Source organism: Beta vulgaris, chromosome 8 (assembly GCF_026745355.1).
Source record: "Beta vulgaris subsp. vulgaris cultivar EL10 chromosome 8, EL10.2, whole genome shotgun sequence".
Lineage (NCBI taxonomy): Eukaryota > Viridiplantae > Streptophyta > Magnoliopsida > Caryophyllales > Amaranthaceae > Beta > Beta vulgaris.
The window spans coordinates 18614194-18630512 of record NC_079209.1 but is presented as its reverse complement, the minus strand read 5'-3'; the positions used below and the strand labels follow the sequence as shown (position 1 = coordinate 18630512).

At 34.5% G+C, this 16319-nt stretch overlaps 1 protein-coding gene across 2 annotated transcripts in view; it reads right to left on the bottom strand.

Moving 5' to 3' along the window:
• Positions 1 to 236: 236 nt before the first annotated feature.
• Positions 237 to 16319, bottom strand: part of LOC104901319 (calcium-transporting ATPase 3, endoplasmic reticulum-type) — a 44392-nt gene continuing 28309 nt past the window's right edge. The window contains exons 25-34 of one of the 2 annotated variants that reach the window (XM_010688881.4): positions 15680 to 15730; positions 15452 to 15583; positions 12307 to 12408; positions 8494 to 8548; positions 7311 to 7396; positions 6112 to 6260; positions 4971 to 5076; positions 4817 to 4870; positions 1569 to 1617; positions 237 to 855 (exon numbers count right to left, since the gene is read on the bottom strand). In XM_010688881.4, the coding sequence (XP_010687183.1) occupies positions 788 to 855; positions 1569 to 1617; positions 4817 to 4870; positions 4971 to 5076; positions 6112 to 6260; positions 7311 to 7396; positions 8494 to 8548; positions 12307 to 12408; positions 15452 to 15583; positions 15680 to 15730 (852 nt within the window). In that variant the 3' untranslated portion in view covers positions 237 to 787. Of the gene's footprint in view, positions 856 to 1568; positions 1618 to 4816; positions 4871 to 4970; positions 5077 to 6111; positions 6261 to 7310; positions 7397 to 8493; positions 8549 to 12306; positions 12409 to 15451; positions 15584 to 15679; positions 15731 to 16319 lie in introns of those variants that run through there. The other variant, XM_048634263.2, reaches the window with a different exon arrangement.

Below are 16319 nucleotides of genomic sequence, written 5' to 3'. Positions count from 1 at the left end.
TGCCCCAAGTAGGGTCAAGTGACCCCACTTCTATCAACATGCATCCGGCACTGCTGCTGGAGGGACTCAATTCCTGTCTTAGTCCCAGAGTGCAGTTTAGTTTCCATTTCAAAACTATATCTAGCTTTTCTTTTCTCTGAACGTGACTAGCTGCATAAAAGTATGGCGTACCCACCTATCTATATCAATGAAATGCCATGTTAATTGTATGGCTAATTGAGAGTGTGCTCACAAAATTAGATTTATAACTTGCTTTATAAAGCAAGATGTAAAGCACACCATTTGAATTTCTGTGACAGACATCCTGATTTCCTTTGTATGTAATGTAAACTATGTATTGAGTGCAAACAATTTGATTCTGTGGCACACATCCTAATATCCTTTGTGTGTAATGTAAACTATGTTTCGAGTACTCAAATCAAGACATTTAGCACAAGTTTTGAGCACCTATGCTGCAGACTTTACAAGAACAAGATACAAGCTCCGATGTCAAAATTCTGTTTGATCGTGCCTCAATATGCACAAAAAGAAAAAATCTACAACGTAATCAGTGTTCAAAAATCTGTAACAGATGATCATGGCTTTCATGTCTAAATCTGACAGCTTGGTGCAAAAATATCGGCCACGTTTGATCCTCATAGGTTGTATAATCCCTTTTCCATATTGTAAATGCACGGAGGTGTTGAAAGGGGTATAAACTGAAAGGTGCCATACGAGAGTCATAGGCCAGATACCAGACATAGCGCAGCAGTAAAAAAATGATGCTTGGACTCACACAGAACATCAATTACTTGTCGCGCAGTTCTCTTTTGGGAAGTAAATCGGTTTTCCAGAACTTCAACTTCAACCTTATACCTGTAAACGAAGAAGCCATATTTCAATTCCAATGGTGCCACCAACCACAAAAATTCCAAAATGAAAATAGTTAAAACAAGAAAAAGAATATTTCTATTTGGAACAAGTTTTTCTTTGTTAATATGTGAGGAGGAGAACTTAAGAATAATATATACTTCCTCCTCTCTGAAATAAGTGAAACACTTCTCTCGAAAAGCTTACATAAAAGAGAGAAGTGTTTCACTTATTTCCGGAGGAAGTATATTTTTATATAATTTTAACAGGTTTTGAGGAATGAAAATCAAAACGATAAAAAAAATTCCAGCCAATAACTTCCGAAAAATATACAAGTTGCAGTAAACAATACTTGAGGAAGTATGTTGTTTTGACTAAGGATTTCAATATACATTGTCATTCAAACTTGAACATCACATAATTTTTCACAAGCGAGCAAAGAGAGCAAACACATGCACATATCCATGGCAGAAGATGTTATTATTTTCATTAAATTCCATTAACTTATCAAGTGTAAGATTTGGTAGACACTACTTGAGGCAAATTGCATTTATTTTACATGTGAAAGTGAAAAAACAATATGGAATTAGAAAAGATAGTAAGCCATTAAAAAATATGCAATCAAGATAGATCATTTTAAATATAGCTGATAGCATAATACGGATTAAAATTAAAGATTAAGCTTCCAGATAAAATTTGAACTAAAAAAGGACAGTTACCTCTTGAATTTCTGGAAAAGAACTTGAGCAGTTCATCAATCATAATTACCTACAGCCAGTATCAATGTATTTCAGCATTCATCATAATAGCTCAAAAGAATACAAAAAAGGTGGTCCTCTGGGACAATAGTGAAATATGAAAGTATAATAGGAAACACAATGCCGGCAGGGTACATTAAGGATTTCCATCCTAAACCATGCATCAACTTTTGGACTTTGGTGGATAGATCAGAGAGGTTTTTCATTGCAGATCTGAGCACGTCAGAACAGTAAGCCAAAGTGCCAGTGTGTGATATTGTCAAAACATGAAAGTACAAAAATCTTCAACGGGTTTATAACCAGCTTCACAAAACCCAACCCTCCTTGTTCCATTTTCCCTTCTCACTTAACAATTTACGGTATTATATAGAGGCCCCTCCATGAAAATCAGTTTGATGGGTCGAACTGTAGATTGGTATTATAAGAAGCTTGACACACCTCTCTTTGATGGATCTAACCCCGATGGTTGGGTCCTAAGAACAGAGACACACTGCAATTTCTGTCGTACCAGAAGACGATGGTGGTAGATATGGACACAAAAGTGTCGCTGAAGTTTCAATGGGAGCATCAGCGACATTCTGGATGATGCGAGGAGTTGAAGGGTTTACGCTGTGACAATTCCAATCCACCACCATCGGCACAATTCACGAAAATATGTAACTAACTACTCAAACTGGTGAAGTTGTGGAAAGTGTTACCTAAATCTCGCTACAAGAATACGTATGGAAACACAGTTCATCTAGTTTTGTTTGATTAGCGGCATTAGCCCAAATGGTACCACTTGCATTCACCATTTCACCTTTTCAGTAAGACGACTTGTGGAATTTTGTCCCCATCTCATGGCCCGCATGTGCATAGATGGAGTTCCAGAGTAAATTTACAAAGGACATTTTATAAATAGACTGAAAGAGGACACTAAAGCTGAGGTCAGGATTTTGGGGGCCAGGACCAGGGATCAACCCATAAGTCTGGCTTGGGAAGCTGAAGAGAGTTGCACATTGGGCCACAACACAGGATTTTGGGGGCCAGGACCAGGGATCATCCCATAAATCTGGCTTGGGAAGCTGAAGAGAGTTGCACGTTGGGCCACAACATATGAGGGCACAATGAGGTATTTGAGGTAGGGGGTGAGGTTTACCTAAAGCTACAACTTTCTCGCTCTGAATACGGTGGCTCAACTGACATATGATTGAGTGCCGGAGGTTGAACCAGTGATTAGGGGGTGGGGGGTGTCAGACCTATTGTTTCTACCAGTGAAAGTGTTGATCAAGTGGAAACATTTTACATCTGTCTCTCATCTGTTTCCAGATTTCCATCATGAAGACAAGGTGGGAGTTTGAGTGGGGGTAAAAGCACGATAATTATCCCCTCCCTTGCTCATGTATTCTAGAAGGGTGAAGAAAGGGTAACAGTGAAAATTAGGGAGAAAGTTAGTTACACAAATGATTTAGGGCATTTTGCGAAATATCATTTAGCAGACGGAGAAAGTCAACAGAAGTTGGCTGTATAATTCAATACCAAGAGAATTGTACGAAAAAAGCATTCAGAAAATTGTAGAGAAAAGTCTTGCCTTGGTAGTTGGTAGAGAACCCACCTCTGACATGTGGGAGATCCTATTCGCTGGATCACTTTGACTACCTAATACAATCCTATCCTTTCTCCCCTGATTTTTTAATTTTTGGGGGAGGGGGTTGAGGGTAATCAAGAAAGGGAAAGGGAGTGGCTCCCATAAGTTCCTTTTGTTGGTGTTTGGTTCACTTTTTTCAAATTTTCCTTGCCCACTTTTGCTGAATATAAGTACCCCAAACCCCCTCTTCTTGATTGCCCTCACCCACCGTGGACTTGAACTCCCCCAATTCAGGTATTGGGTTCCATCACTAGTTCACTGAACCAGCAACCCTGTTACTGCAATGCAACATGAGCATCCATCACTACCCCATCCCAATGTTGCACTGATGCACCACAGGTTTGCACCACCGTCAATTCATCGCCATCTAGAAAACCACCTTTCGTCCTCCCATCATTCCTTCCAGTGCTATAGTTCTATCCACTAGATGAATCAAGACCAAGCTAACAGAGCCATCAAAAAGAGGCTATAAAGCAAAACCACCACCAAAATTAGAAGATAAAAGGGAGAAGAGAGAATTAATTTCAGGAGAAAACTTGCTGGTTTCTTTTGATTCGATAAATAGAACTGATAGACCCATATTATGGGCTTTAATGGTCAAATTCAAGCATTAAAGCTTCAAATTTGCAGCTTCAATGGTGGAATTTGACCACTAAAAGCACCACAAATCTGCAACAATGTAATAAAATTCTGACCACTGTTGATGAAATATTTGAAGAAGAATAGGATAGAGAAGATGGCCAAGGGTAGGAGAAGATGAAGATGGCGAGTAACTAGTTTGATGAAGAGAATGGTTGAAGATGAAATGGAGAATAGGAAGATGATCAGTTGTGGAATTGGAGAATTGAAGAGAGCGAAAGAGTTGGCGGGGAAGTGGGATAGTTCTGTAAAACGAAGCAAACATGTTTCTTACATTCCCTTTCCTATTTTTTCTCCTCTATTACCTTTCTTGATTCCTTTCATTCTTTGCTGGTGAACCAAACAGCTACGTAATATATCTGTCATTGTTGAGCAATCTAGGGGGTTCTTAGGCTGCCCGCTGGTGAAGGAAAGACCTCGACAGGAACAGAGACTGGTGGTCATAATTCATATTTGGGAGGCTTGATTTTGAGAAAGGCTACAACGAAGATGTTTCACTTTTCAGAAAGTGAATTTGAGACTTGTACTTTTCACTCGGCAAATACATGGAATATCACTCCAGAGATATTCAAATCCTCAAGATGCCTTATAGGAGTTATTAGATTCAAATGCACGCAATGCGTGCTTCAAGTTATAAAAACATGTATGATAGTAATAGTATATTAACGTTCAATGTAAATTCAGTAAATTGAATAGAGGGCATTTAAGGTACTTTAGGTAGACACCAAACTCCTCAAGAGTTGGCTCATATAATACAGATGCACATATTCCCATTTCCAATATAATGATGAGAATACGAAGTGCTAGCTTCTTCCACGTACTGTAGTAAGGAAAAATTAAGAGGTGCAATGGCCAGAGGCAATAACTTAATTTGTCGCAAGCTGACTCATTCACAAAGGAAAAAGACCATATGAACATAGGGCATATATAAGAAATTACTGACCGGAAATGATAGATAAAGAACAACTTTCCATTCTTCCCAAGACAACGGTGTCACCTGAGATAAAACAAAATTTTGTTATAAACTGCAGTTTCAGCAAAGAGAAATCAAACCATTTCATACAGATGATATAAATTGATGTGCGGGAACAACTTACAGAGAATAAAATCGATAGTGGCTGAATATACAAGATCACAATGTGAAGAAGCATTGTCAAAATGATAGAACCAACTAGCCATAAGTTACTCCAGGGAGGTATAACACTAGAAAAAGAAGTGAAATCATACGGATTAGTTATCACATAACTGTCCAAAGTCGACAATGATTACAGAGACAGTTATCATACAACAGTCTGAAGTCGGAACTCCTCGAAAAGCATTAATGAGTAGTGTTCAGAAGAGGCAAGTGATGAATATTCTTTATGTACTCCAATTAGCATAGTTACAAAAAGCCATATTGCCCGATAGCATCATAAGCATATCCAGCCAGTCATATTGGTCCACTTAACAAAGAGAATATAGAAACTTGTTTTCCAATATCAATAACGAAACATTACAGAATTCAAACAAAAGAAAAATTCCTGTGATTGAAAAATAATTCCAAAATATTATACAAAAAGTTTATTAACTTTTTAATTGTTGAATAGCTAGAAATTCTGATCATTCACTACTCCTTTTGATGAGTGGAAAACACAACTTCCCTTTAATATCTTTTTATTTACTAGTTTTGGTTGCGAGCTACCCATTTAGATAAAAAACAATAAGATGGACCAGAGAATTCTATTAGTTGATTGGTTCATGGAACGGGGCAACCAGCAATAGACCAGCATTATATTTTTGACCAATTATAAACACCACATGGCACAAAATTTACTTGAGACATGGAATCAACAGCATCAAACAAATAGAACCTCCAATATTCTTCTGACAGAAGATTTTGTGGCGCTAATGTGTTTGGAGGAAAGAATTGAGTATTCAGAGTCTTTTTGGACACACGTTTATGGGGCTCTTCCTTGCATCTCATTTACAAGGTTCACAGTGATGCAACTGTATCAACCTTTTTACCAACAGACTACATGTTCTCTCTCTTTAGATTTACTTGCTATCATAAATGATATTGTTCATCCTATTAGACAGGTTTTCAAATGAGGATCCATGAAGTTGAAATTCCAGAAACAAGAATGATTGCTGAAACAAATACTGCATTATTATTATTCATGAGCACCAACATGGCATTTGTAAAAATGGCAGAAGCAGCAGTGTACAAAGCAAAGATTTCGAGTCAAACTGAATACTCACGCAAGAGATTGATTTTCACTGAGGTTATTCAAGGCATTGAACATCTCTACCACAACAAGTACTGTCATTGAAACAGTAGATGGGTGCCGATCTTCAAATATACTACATGGATAACTTGTCTGCCTCATATGACAGGTGTCAAAGTTCATCTGGTACAAGAAAATCCATCATCAGGATCCCAAAAGCAACATGTGTTCAAGAAGCAAGAACTACAATAGTGCCAACGAAGCAGTAATTAGACGGACTACACAAATTGGAATAATCGACTAAAGGGTATATTTCAAGTGTAGTGCAAGAGACAAATTGAGAATAATTCCTGGATTCACGAGTTGTAGATCATTGTATTCCATGATGAATAAACTTTATCCCTGTGTAGTCAAATTGAGTGCATGTCTGCTTGTGTGTCAATATCTCTAGTGACTAGAAAGATTTAGGCTCATGTGAAATGAGACGAGTCCTTGAGTGAGGACAAACTTGGACTCTCTAATTAATTTAGGTATGATGGCAGATTTCAGAAACTCCAATAAAAAATTATGTTCTCAGCAAGACACTTAAATGGAATAAGATCAAATAAATCGAATCAAGGCCCCAAAACTCTGTGCCACTAGTTTTCAGCTTACAGAGCAACACTTTCAAGTTTCAAGTTCCAACATGGTTGTCATAAAATATTTTCATGATTTTAAACCAATTCCATGATTAAACAGAATTAGAATTATCTTACATGTTCCAGGTTTAAATTAATTGCATTCAAGTAAATATTTCAGGGGATTGCACTGAGAAATTTCCCTTTATAGAGCTGGCCTAGAAACAGAAGTAGGAACCGGAGTTCATAACCCACAACGATAACATAATTTACTTTATTAGAAGTATTTGAACACAACAGATCACATGGCACTCATAACGTTTGAGACCAAGAACCTGCGACAGCAATACAGTGAAGCTAATTGCAACATGATAGCGGGTAAGGAAGGAAGGAATATACAGAAAAAGGGACAAATCCTGCATCCTTTCATACATAACCATGATTATCTTATCAAAGAGTCTGCTAAACCATACCATTCCGGGAAGGCCTACAGAGTACAGAAGAGAGCATCTCTCTTTTGTTACTGAAGAGATAGGTTTACTACAACAAGCACAAACACAAAAGTGCAGGTAAATTTTACTGTAAACATAGGGCAGTAGATCAAAAAGATAGTTACCAATTCACTGTACGGAAGCCTGGGTCCAGTATCAGCATAAACAAACCACCATATGAACCCCGCAACAGTGGCAAGGCCAACATAAGCTGTCATAAAGAATCACAACAGTTATTCCTCTTTTCTGGTAAGTGATGTAATCATTTTGAATTGTATTCCATATCAAGAAGCATCAGAAGATAAACTTCCAAGAGTGAGGAGTGAGGACTCCCATCTACAATCATGCTCAATGCAAGAAATTCTTCAACAGAAAGAAAACCATATCTTTTAGTAAGGTAAGAAAAAGATTCCAACGTGACTAGTAAATTATGGCAACAATGTTAACCACATTGTATGACTTCTTGACAACTGGAATATAATAGCTATGTTTTTGTTCTAATCTACACAATTTGCCTTTCACGCTTGCCACTGCAGAGCTTTGACCATTAGTACCTCTAATTATCAATAAGTAAATATCAGAGTTGATTTTATGAAAATATATAGAGAAGATTCTAACAATATTCCACTAACTACGTTCGCTTAGGAACGTATGACAAGCTACACCAGTAAAAAACATTTGGGAGTTAGGAATAAAAGGATTTTAGACAACGAGGGAGACCAAAGATGACTTGGATTGAGGGTCGAGGGACTTAAAAACGACATCAAGAAAAATGGTTTTTGCAGGAGCATATAGCACTAGATAGAAATGAACGATGGGAGAGGGTCTTTGTGGACGACTACAAGAGGCATTTTGGCCATCGTTTTGGATTAAGGCTTTGGCATTATTATTTTGTTGCGTAGAACATTCAATCAAGATAATACGACAATGTAAAGGCATATCCTAAGAAGCATAGGTGTCACTTTCAAGGAATAACGATACAGAACTGCATGCTAGTCACACTTAATATCTATCAAATACAAACCTTCACTTTATAAATATATACTTCACCCTGAAAAAGAAGTCCATCCTGAAAAAGATTTCCCAACTGGAGGACGTGTTTTGCAAAATTCTAACTGCCTCTTTCTAACCATAAGATTAAGGTTTTTATGTTGAAAGTCCAACCACAAGACTGAGTTGACAGCAATACACACAGAACGCCCAGCAGATCATTAACACCAGGGGAACCAACTTTGACCAATCCATTACCAACACATAATACATAACTTACTGAAGGACGTAGGTACTCAATGAAAAAGTAGAAGTTACCTCCAATAACTACATAGCGAAAAAATAACCAGCCAGTAACAACTGCTTCCCCGACCTGCATGTTTGATAATGTAAAATACCAAACCTCAGGAGATAGAAGGATTGTCATACAAAATAAGACCATTGCATGTTTGGTGATACAAAATAACCAATTCTAGAAGAAAACAGCAATATGTATGCATCAGACATGACAATGGAATGACAAAACAGGCTCAAGTGGAAAACATAGCGATAGAATGTTATCAATTTCTAAATTACTTACCATCAAGTAAAACTGGTCTTTCAACTCTTTTACAACATACTGACCTAATTCAAGGGAGCTATACGTGAAATTTATATGGATTGGTGATAGTGAGCAGAAAGTGAATTTCATTTTTACAATTATATTGACAAAAAGCATAATTTTTGATTGTCTGGACATGAGATACTTATGGCCAATAAAAAATCTATCAGCAGTGTTATCAAGAGATGGAATTTCAGATGATACTATATTCTGAACTGAGAGACTAACTACTATATCTTTTTGGTAATTTGAGATGAGTATACGTGAAAGAGAACTTATACTCTGCTATCTGGTTGAGGCTTTGAGCTTCATAACATGATAAGAAAGTAATATTTAAGCCCAAAGAGCAAAATTTCCTTTACCATTTATAAGTTGGGAGTAAAAAATGAATGTAAAAAGAAATTGAACCAAAGTGGCTGGAATCTCCTGAAGATGAAAACAGTATGGGAGTGACCTCATTGGTACAATTTTGATCCTGGTCTTCTAACATATTATCAAATATTGTCATGTTGAGAACTCTTATAGTCTCCCCAATCCATATTTTAGATATCAATAAACATCAAATTAATTGGTATGAGTCAGTTATCCAACTTGATCCTTTTGGAGTCGCAAAAGAGCCTTTTATATAGGCAGATACCGCCGACTCAAGGTCAATATGGGCTGCTAAAGCTGATATGGCGAATTTTAAAATTAAACCATCTTAAACAAGATTATTGCTACTACGATTTTCGGAACAGCCATCATCTACAACCTTAGCTCCTGTCATTGTTGGGCTATGAATGGGCTGTTCAAGTTCACCTTAACATCTGATTAACCAACTCAAGGTGAAAATTTTTGTCGATGCGGAGAACTATGCACCATTTCATGGAAGTCCTCTTCCCTTTATGATAAATGGTGGTATATATATATATATAGGGTTGGCTTCCCATGTGAACAAGTCCTTATATGAGAACACTTTGTTATAATCCTTTTTAACCAATACATAATCCATCTGCGCTAAATTCTGACCTTTTTCTTTTTCCTTCCGGAGCCAATTTTCCAAAAAGATTATATTTTCAGGAAAAAGGAAACACAACATATATCATAGCTGTTTTCAAAACAAGCTGGGGTTGACATTATAAAATTTGAATGCAATTGTATGTTACACTTTGTTTTCCAGGGTAAACCTTCCCCATATAGGTAGTCAAATTCTCTTACAACATAAAAAATAAAAAAAGAATCAAAAACAAGGTGGAGTTGACATTAAAAAAGTAAACTCTTATTCATATTAGAAAGTGTGAATGAACTTGTAAGTTGCTCTTTTGTTTCCAGGGTAATTTTTTTCATTATAGGTAGTCAAATCCTCTTAGCCAATCGTGTGTAATACAATTGTTTATTACATGCATTGATTTTTTGTTCAGTTGTTTTTTTCTTTTATAGTTTGTTAAATTGTCATGATAAAAGACTCAGGTTCAACGTCACACTGTTGTATATCACAATATTTTCCTTACATTTCATCTGTTAAATATTAGGGAGAGTTTCTTCATTATGCTCAACCGTAAGGGAGAGGATGGACTGGTTCGTCATAATAATATTGCTGAGTACATACTTTGACCCAGGACCAGGAAAGGACAGGAAACCTCGAGCAACGGGAGCTCGTTCACTCGTTGTTTGATACACAAACCATCAGAAAGTTACATTAGGCTCTCACACCTTGTCATATTGGTAATCTAGCCTTGTATTAAATGTCCAAGGAGGCTAGAGTGGCAGACCTTATGGTGACGCTTCTGCATATAAACGAACCTTTCATATTATTTTCTCCAATTAATTTCTATGTTTTCATTAATTCCCTTTTGCCCACATTATATTGCATTGCTCCCTTTTTTATGTGTCCCATATTTCATTGCCCTCTATTATTGGAATTTGGGGCCACTCTTTTTACACTTTACTTCCCCCTCCTCCATAAAAACCTATAAGTTTCATTCATATATATTTTATTCTCTCAACATAAATCTATTCACGCTTTCGTACATCTACTTTGAACAACCTCCTTCATATGAAATTACAAGACTATCTCCAAAAAGCCCCAGTTTTTCACATTACTAGATCTCTTGAAATTGCCAACCTTACTTGCAACATAATATGAAACGAAGCGAGTATAAACTAAAAACTATTTCCAAATTGGTGGTGTTAATGCATATATACATATATATATATATATATACATACATACATACATATATATATACATACATATATACATACATACATATATATATATGTATATATATACATATATACATACATACATATATACATACATATATATATATGTATATACATATATATATATATATATATATATATATATATATATATATATTATATATACATATATATATATAGATCACCTGAAAAATGAGAATGAATCTCAACCACACGATTGGATTAGAGTTACAACACTTGTTCATTAGAGTTATACCCCTTAAAAAATTTTGAACCCAAAAGAAAAAATTTAAATTTTTTTTCTAATATTCTTTTTTTTTTTTGAGTTATATCACTTTTTCATTAGAGTTACATCACTTATTCATAAGAATTATAGGGCGTAGAATTCATTCTCATTTCACATGTAAGTATGCATTCTCATATGAACTCACTTATATATATATATTATATATATATATATATATATTTATATATATATATATAAATAAGAGTCACGGGCTCACAGGCACTGCCACATCAAACCTTTTAACTACTTCCTCCGTTTTTTTTACTTGCAACACTTTTCTAAAAGAAAAATAATTAATTCTTTGCAACACTTTCTACTTTTGCTTTTCCTTTCTCTCTATCTCTCTCCAATCACATGAGGCTCTCTCTTTTTTTCCTCTCTACCTCTCTCCTACCCAAATTTTGCATTGGAGTTGATGAAAAAAAAGTGTTGCAAGTAAAAAAAAAAAAACGGAGGAAGTAATATTTTCATTACTAAGACACTGTATCCTTAAAACCGCCATGAAATAAAGAGAAAGTAACATAAGCAACCTCCCTATATCAAAGAAAGTGCAACCCATATTATGCAATGCAATACCGCAATAAAACACATGCACGTATAATCTTTTACTGTCACCTTAACAAACGACAAGAGTAGTATACTACTATACTTGGGTAACCAAGTAAATAATAATAAAGAAGACAAGTCTCTTTTAAAAATTATCATAACATAATAGGTCCCATTCTTCTACCCTTTCCCGGGAGTCGATGACCATTAATAGCTATTACAAAGTTCGACCCAATGCTTTAGTTCCATCCTAGTTGATCTTGATTCGACATTAGAAGTATATTGATTTTTCATCAATAACCGAATACTTTTGTCACTGGTATTTAATTCCATCCATAAATTGATTTTCTTCCCTATGAGTTCGAGTTTCAATAAGAATTCTAGTTCTTACTGTTCATACGTACATAAATTAATTAAACTTGAGGACGGAGGATGGGGAGAGGGGAACCGGGAATCGACAAAAATATGTACTTTATGTGAAAAGAACATATACCTTACGTGGTTTGGCCTTCATAACATCTGAGTCTTGTTTATTGAAACCAATAGCAGTTGCAGGTAACCCATCAGTAACCAAATTAACCCAAAGTAGTTGAACCTGATTTTCAAAAAGTTACAGCATTAAATTAAAAACCCTTTGAACAGCATATACATAAAATATCCTAAAATAGTTGACAAATAACCGGAAACCATTTTCGAAGATACTATTGGTTAACAACCAATCCTAAGCCTCTACTGTTTCAACTATCATGTCTTCACATTTATCAAATACTCCCTCCTTCCCATAATATAGTGCTTACTTCTCATTTTACACGGGAATTAAGGAGAGGGGAGCATGATATGATTAGGATTTAATGAGAGAGTTGCATTGGAATTGTATTTGCACTTATATCAGAAATGGCACGGATCATTTAATGGAATTTGGAAGGTTTACAGAAAAAAGCATCTAAAGAGTACAACCCATAAAAAATAAAAAAATTTGGATTAATCCTAAGTCCTAACCAACTCAAAACAGCCAATAAGAATACAATAATAATTTTATCAACCAATATGTATGGAGAATGGGGGCACACAAATTGCAACCATTTCTACAACAAATCCACGAAGTCTTTCCCTTATCAAATCTAGAAATATTGACCTCCATAACCATAAACACAACAATTACAACAACCAAAATGAACCCCAAAAAATATGAAGACTTGTCAACCATAGGGAAAAAACAACGGAAACGAAGAAAGAATTTCACAAAAAAGAAATGCTTCATTTGCCTACTCTAATGGCTTCAGACATTAATTAGCAACATGATTTTCTTATCCATGAGGAAATTGAACAGGTTGTGCTTGTAAATTTTTTTTTTTTAAAATTATAAACTGAAAATCAACTTAATAACCAAGATTTATGAATTTTCTGAAGAGAGAAAACCACAATATCAAATGAAAAACTAAGTCAAAGACTGACTTTGATATGAAATCAAGTAGGACATCTGAATATGAAGTTATTATTTTGTGAATGAAACTAACATATCAACCAAAAACGAATATATGCGTGAATGAGATGAGTAAAACGCACCAATTTAGGTTTTATTTTGGATAAACAGAGACAAAGCAAAAGAAGTATTCATTTCTGAATTTGAAATGGAGTAAACTGAGAGGAGAGAGTCATACTCCCTTTAATGAGGGGAAAAGAAGTCAGATGAACTTCATCGAGAAAGGTCCTTGTACCATTTTTTATCCATAAGAAATTAATATTGGTACAGATTTCAAAGAGAAAATGAGGACAAAACTGGAAAATATTTTATTGAATGAGGGTACTTTGGAGAATTCATACCATTTTATAATTAGAATGGTGAGAAACAAGAACAATATTTTGGGACACCCAAAGAGGAATGTAAGCACTATATTATGGGACGGAGGGAGTATATTAGTTGAAATAGTTAACTGTAATCAACCAGCATACTGCACATTCCGGCGAGGCTTAGTTAATAACATCTGGGTCCCTCTATGAGTTAACATCTTAAAATCACTATATTAAGGGTGCGTTCTGTTCAACTTAAAAAATTAAGTTTCAGGTCCAATAAGTTCAGATAAGTTCAGATAAGTTGCAATAAGGTCTAATAGGGGCAATAAGTTCCAATAAGGTCTAATAAGGTCCAATAAGTTCCAATCAGGTGCAATAGTTCCAATCAGGTCTAATAAGGTCCAATAAGTTCCAATCAGGTCTAATAAGGTCCAAATAGTCAATGTTTAATAAATATTTGTATTATTGTCCATTATTTTGTTATTCATAATTTCATATCACTATTAGCTGATTATGTTATTATTAGAATTTTAATTAAAGTACCACAATGATTATATAGTATTATACTTGTATTAGTGTCTATTATTTTATTATTTATTTGTATTATGTCTATTATTTTATTATTTATTTATATTATGTCTATTATTTTATTATTCATATTACTATTAGCTGATTATGTTATTATTAGAATTTTTTATTAAAGTACCACAATGTATATTATTATACTTGTATTATTGTCTATTATATGATTATTCATATTGCTATTAAATAATATTATAATCATGGTCAAATAATTAAGGTTAACAATAATAATAATAATTATAATTACAATATTTTGCAATAATAATTATAATTACATTATTTTATTTTTTTTTTTTATGTCTATTATTTTTATTTATTTGTATTATGTCTATTATTTTATTATTCATATTAAAATTTTCTTTTCTACTAGTGTTTTATAAAATCAAAACAAGACTATTAGATATATTAGTGGTGAAAGTTATGTATAGGCAAATATATAAATAGTAAATTTTTTTGTTAAATTAATTATCATAGAGATAATTAATAATCATTATTTTTTAAAGGACGAATTATAATAATTATTACTCCATAAAAAATTTTGAGGGTAGTATTTACGTTAGTGGTAATATTTATTTATTAATGATCAATTTTTTTGTCTAATAAGGTCAAATAAGTTTCAATCAGGTCCAATAAGGTCTAATAAGTTTCAATCAGGTCCAATAAGGTCTAATAAGTTTCAATCAGGGCCAATAAGGTCTAATAAGTTTCAATAAGGTCCAATAAGTTCCAATCAGGTTCAATCAGGTCCAATAAGTTGAATCAGGTCCAACCAGGTCCAATAAGTTCCAATAAGTTCAGTTCAAGTTCAATAAGTTCAGTTCAGATAAGGTCCAATAAGTTCAGGGCCAATAAGTTGAATAGAACGCACCCTAAATGGGTCTTTCTATGAGTTAATATATTAATATGTAACAATTAACTCATATTAAAAGATATGGATGGACTAAAAAAGTTAAGATCACATGGGTCCCTCTATTTCTCTCTCTCTCTATCTCTCCGCTCCCCCCTCTTTACATGGCCTCATTAAAAAGTGTGCCGATCTTCATTGTTGCAATAGAAAATAAATGGAGGAAGTATTAGTTAATAAGTACTAATACATGAATCATTTTCATTTGATCCTTTAATGATGATAACTCAAGAATTAGCAATCTTTGATACTGTGGGATATGGAAAAAGCATAAGAACATTGATAATTATCAATGTCATTTTCAAATATACACATAATCAACAAAATATCATTAAATGCTAAAACGATATGGACTCACAGGCACAAGAGTGTCAGGAATACCAAGTACGGCTGCTACAAAAATACAAACTACTTCACCAATATTTGAAGAGATCATGTATCTGATGAACTGCTTGGTGTTGTTATATATAGCCCTCCCCTCTGCGACAGCCTGTGAGTTATTCGGCACTAACAATAAATAGTTATATCACAATGTTTTGTCACCGTCAATATGGATATAAATCAAATAGGAAGCCAAGCCACATACCGCGATAATTGTGGCAAAATTGTCATCAGCCAAAACCATGTCAGAAGCACTCTGGATGAGAAAGAATGATATGGCACACATTTAGAACAGATGACAACCCAAGAATTTTGAAAAAAATACGAGGCATTTAATTACATGATCAGACAAACATCCACCTAAGATATGTCAAATTACCAACACTAAAAGGCAGAGGATTCAATTTTGCTTGAATCATACAATGAGTATGAGTACTAAGAAGATTGCAGCGAAGTAATTGGAGCTTATGAGTTACGAGTTACGACTACAGTTAACAAACAGTAGCGAAGAGAAAGAAATGACAGTGACAATATTGCTATTCTGATTTTGACTTATAGGTCCAAGAAAAGGTTTCAAGAACGATATAATCAACAACAAAAGGAGAGCCTGAAGACAAAGAAATTTTCCTTCTCAATAATATGAAAGCCAACCTTCAGCACCCAACGAAGGCTTGAAGAATTTTTTAAACAAAAACTCTAGACCATCAAACAATTCAATAATTCTATCCATCAGATCTTAGCTATTTAGCCTAAGCTAGTGACTTATATGAATTTAACGGTTTTCAATTGCTATCATTCAAAATTATCTATAGAAAGTTACCCAGTGACAATTTTTACTAAATCTA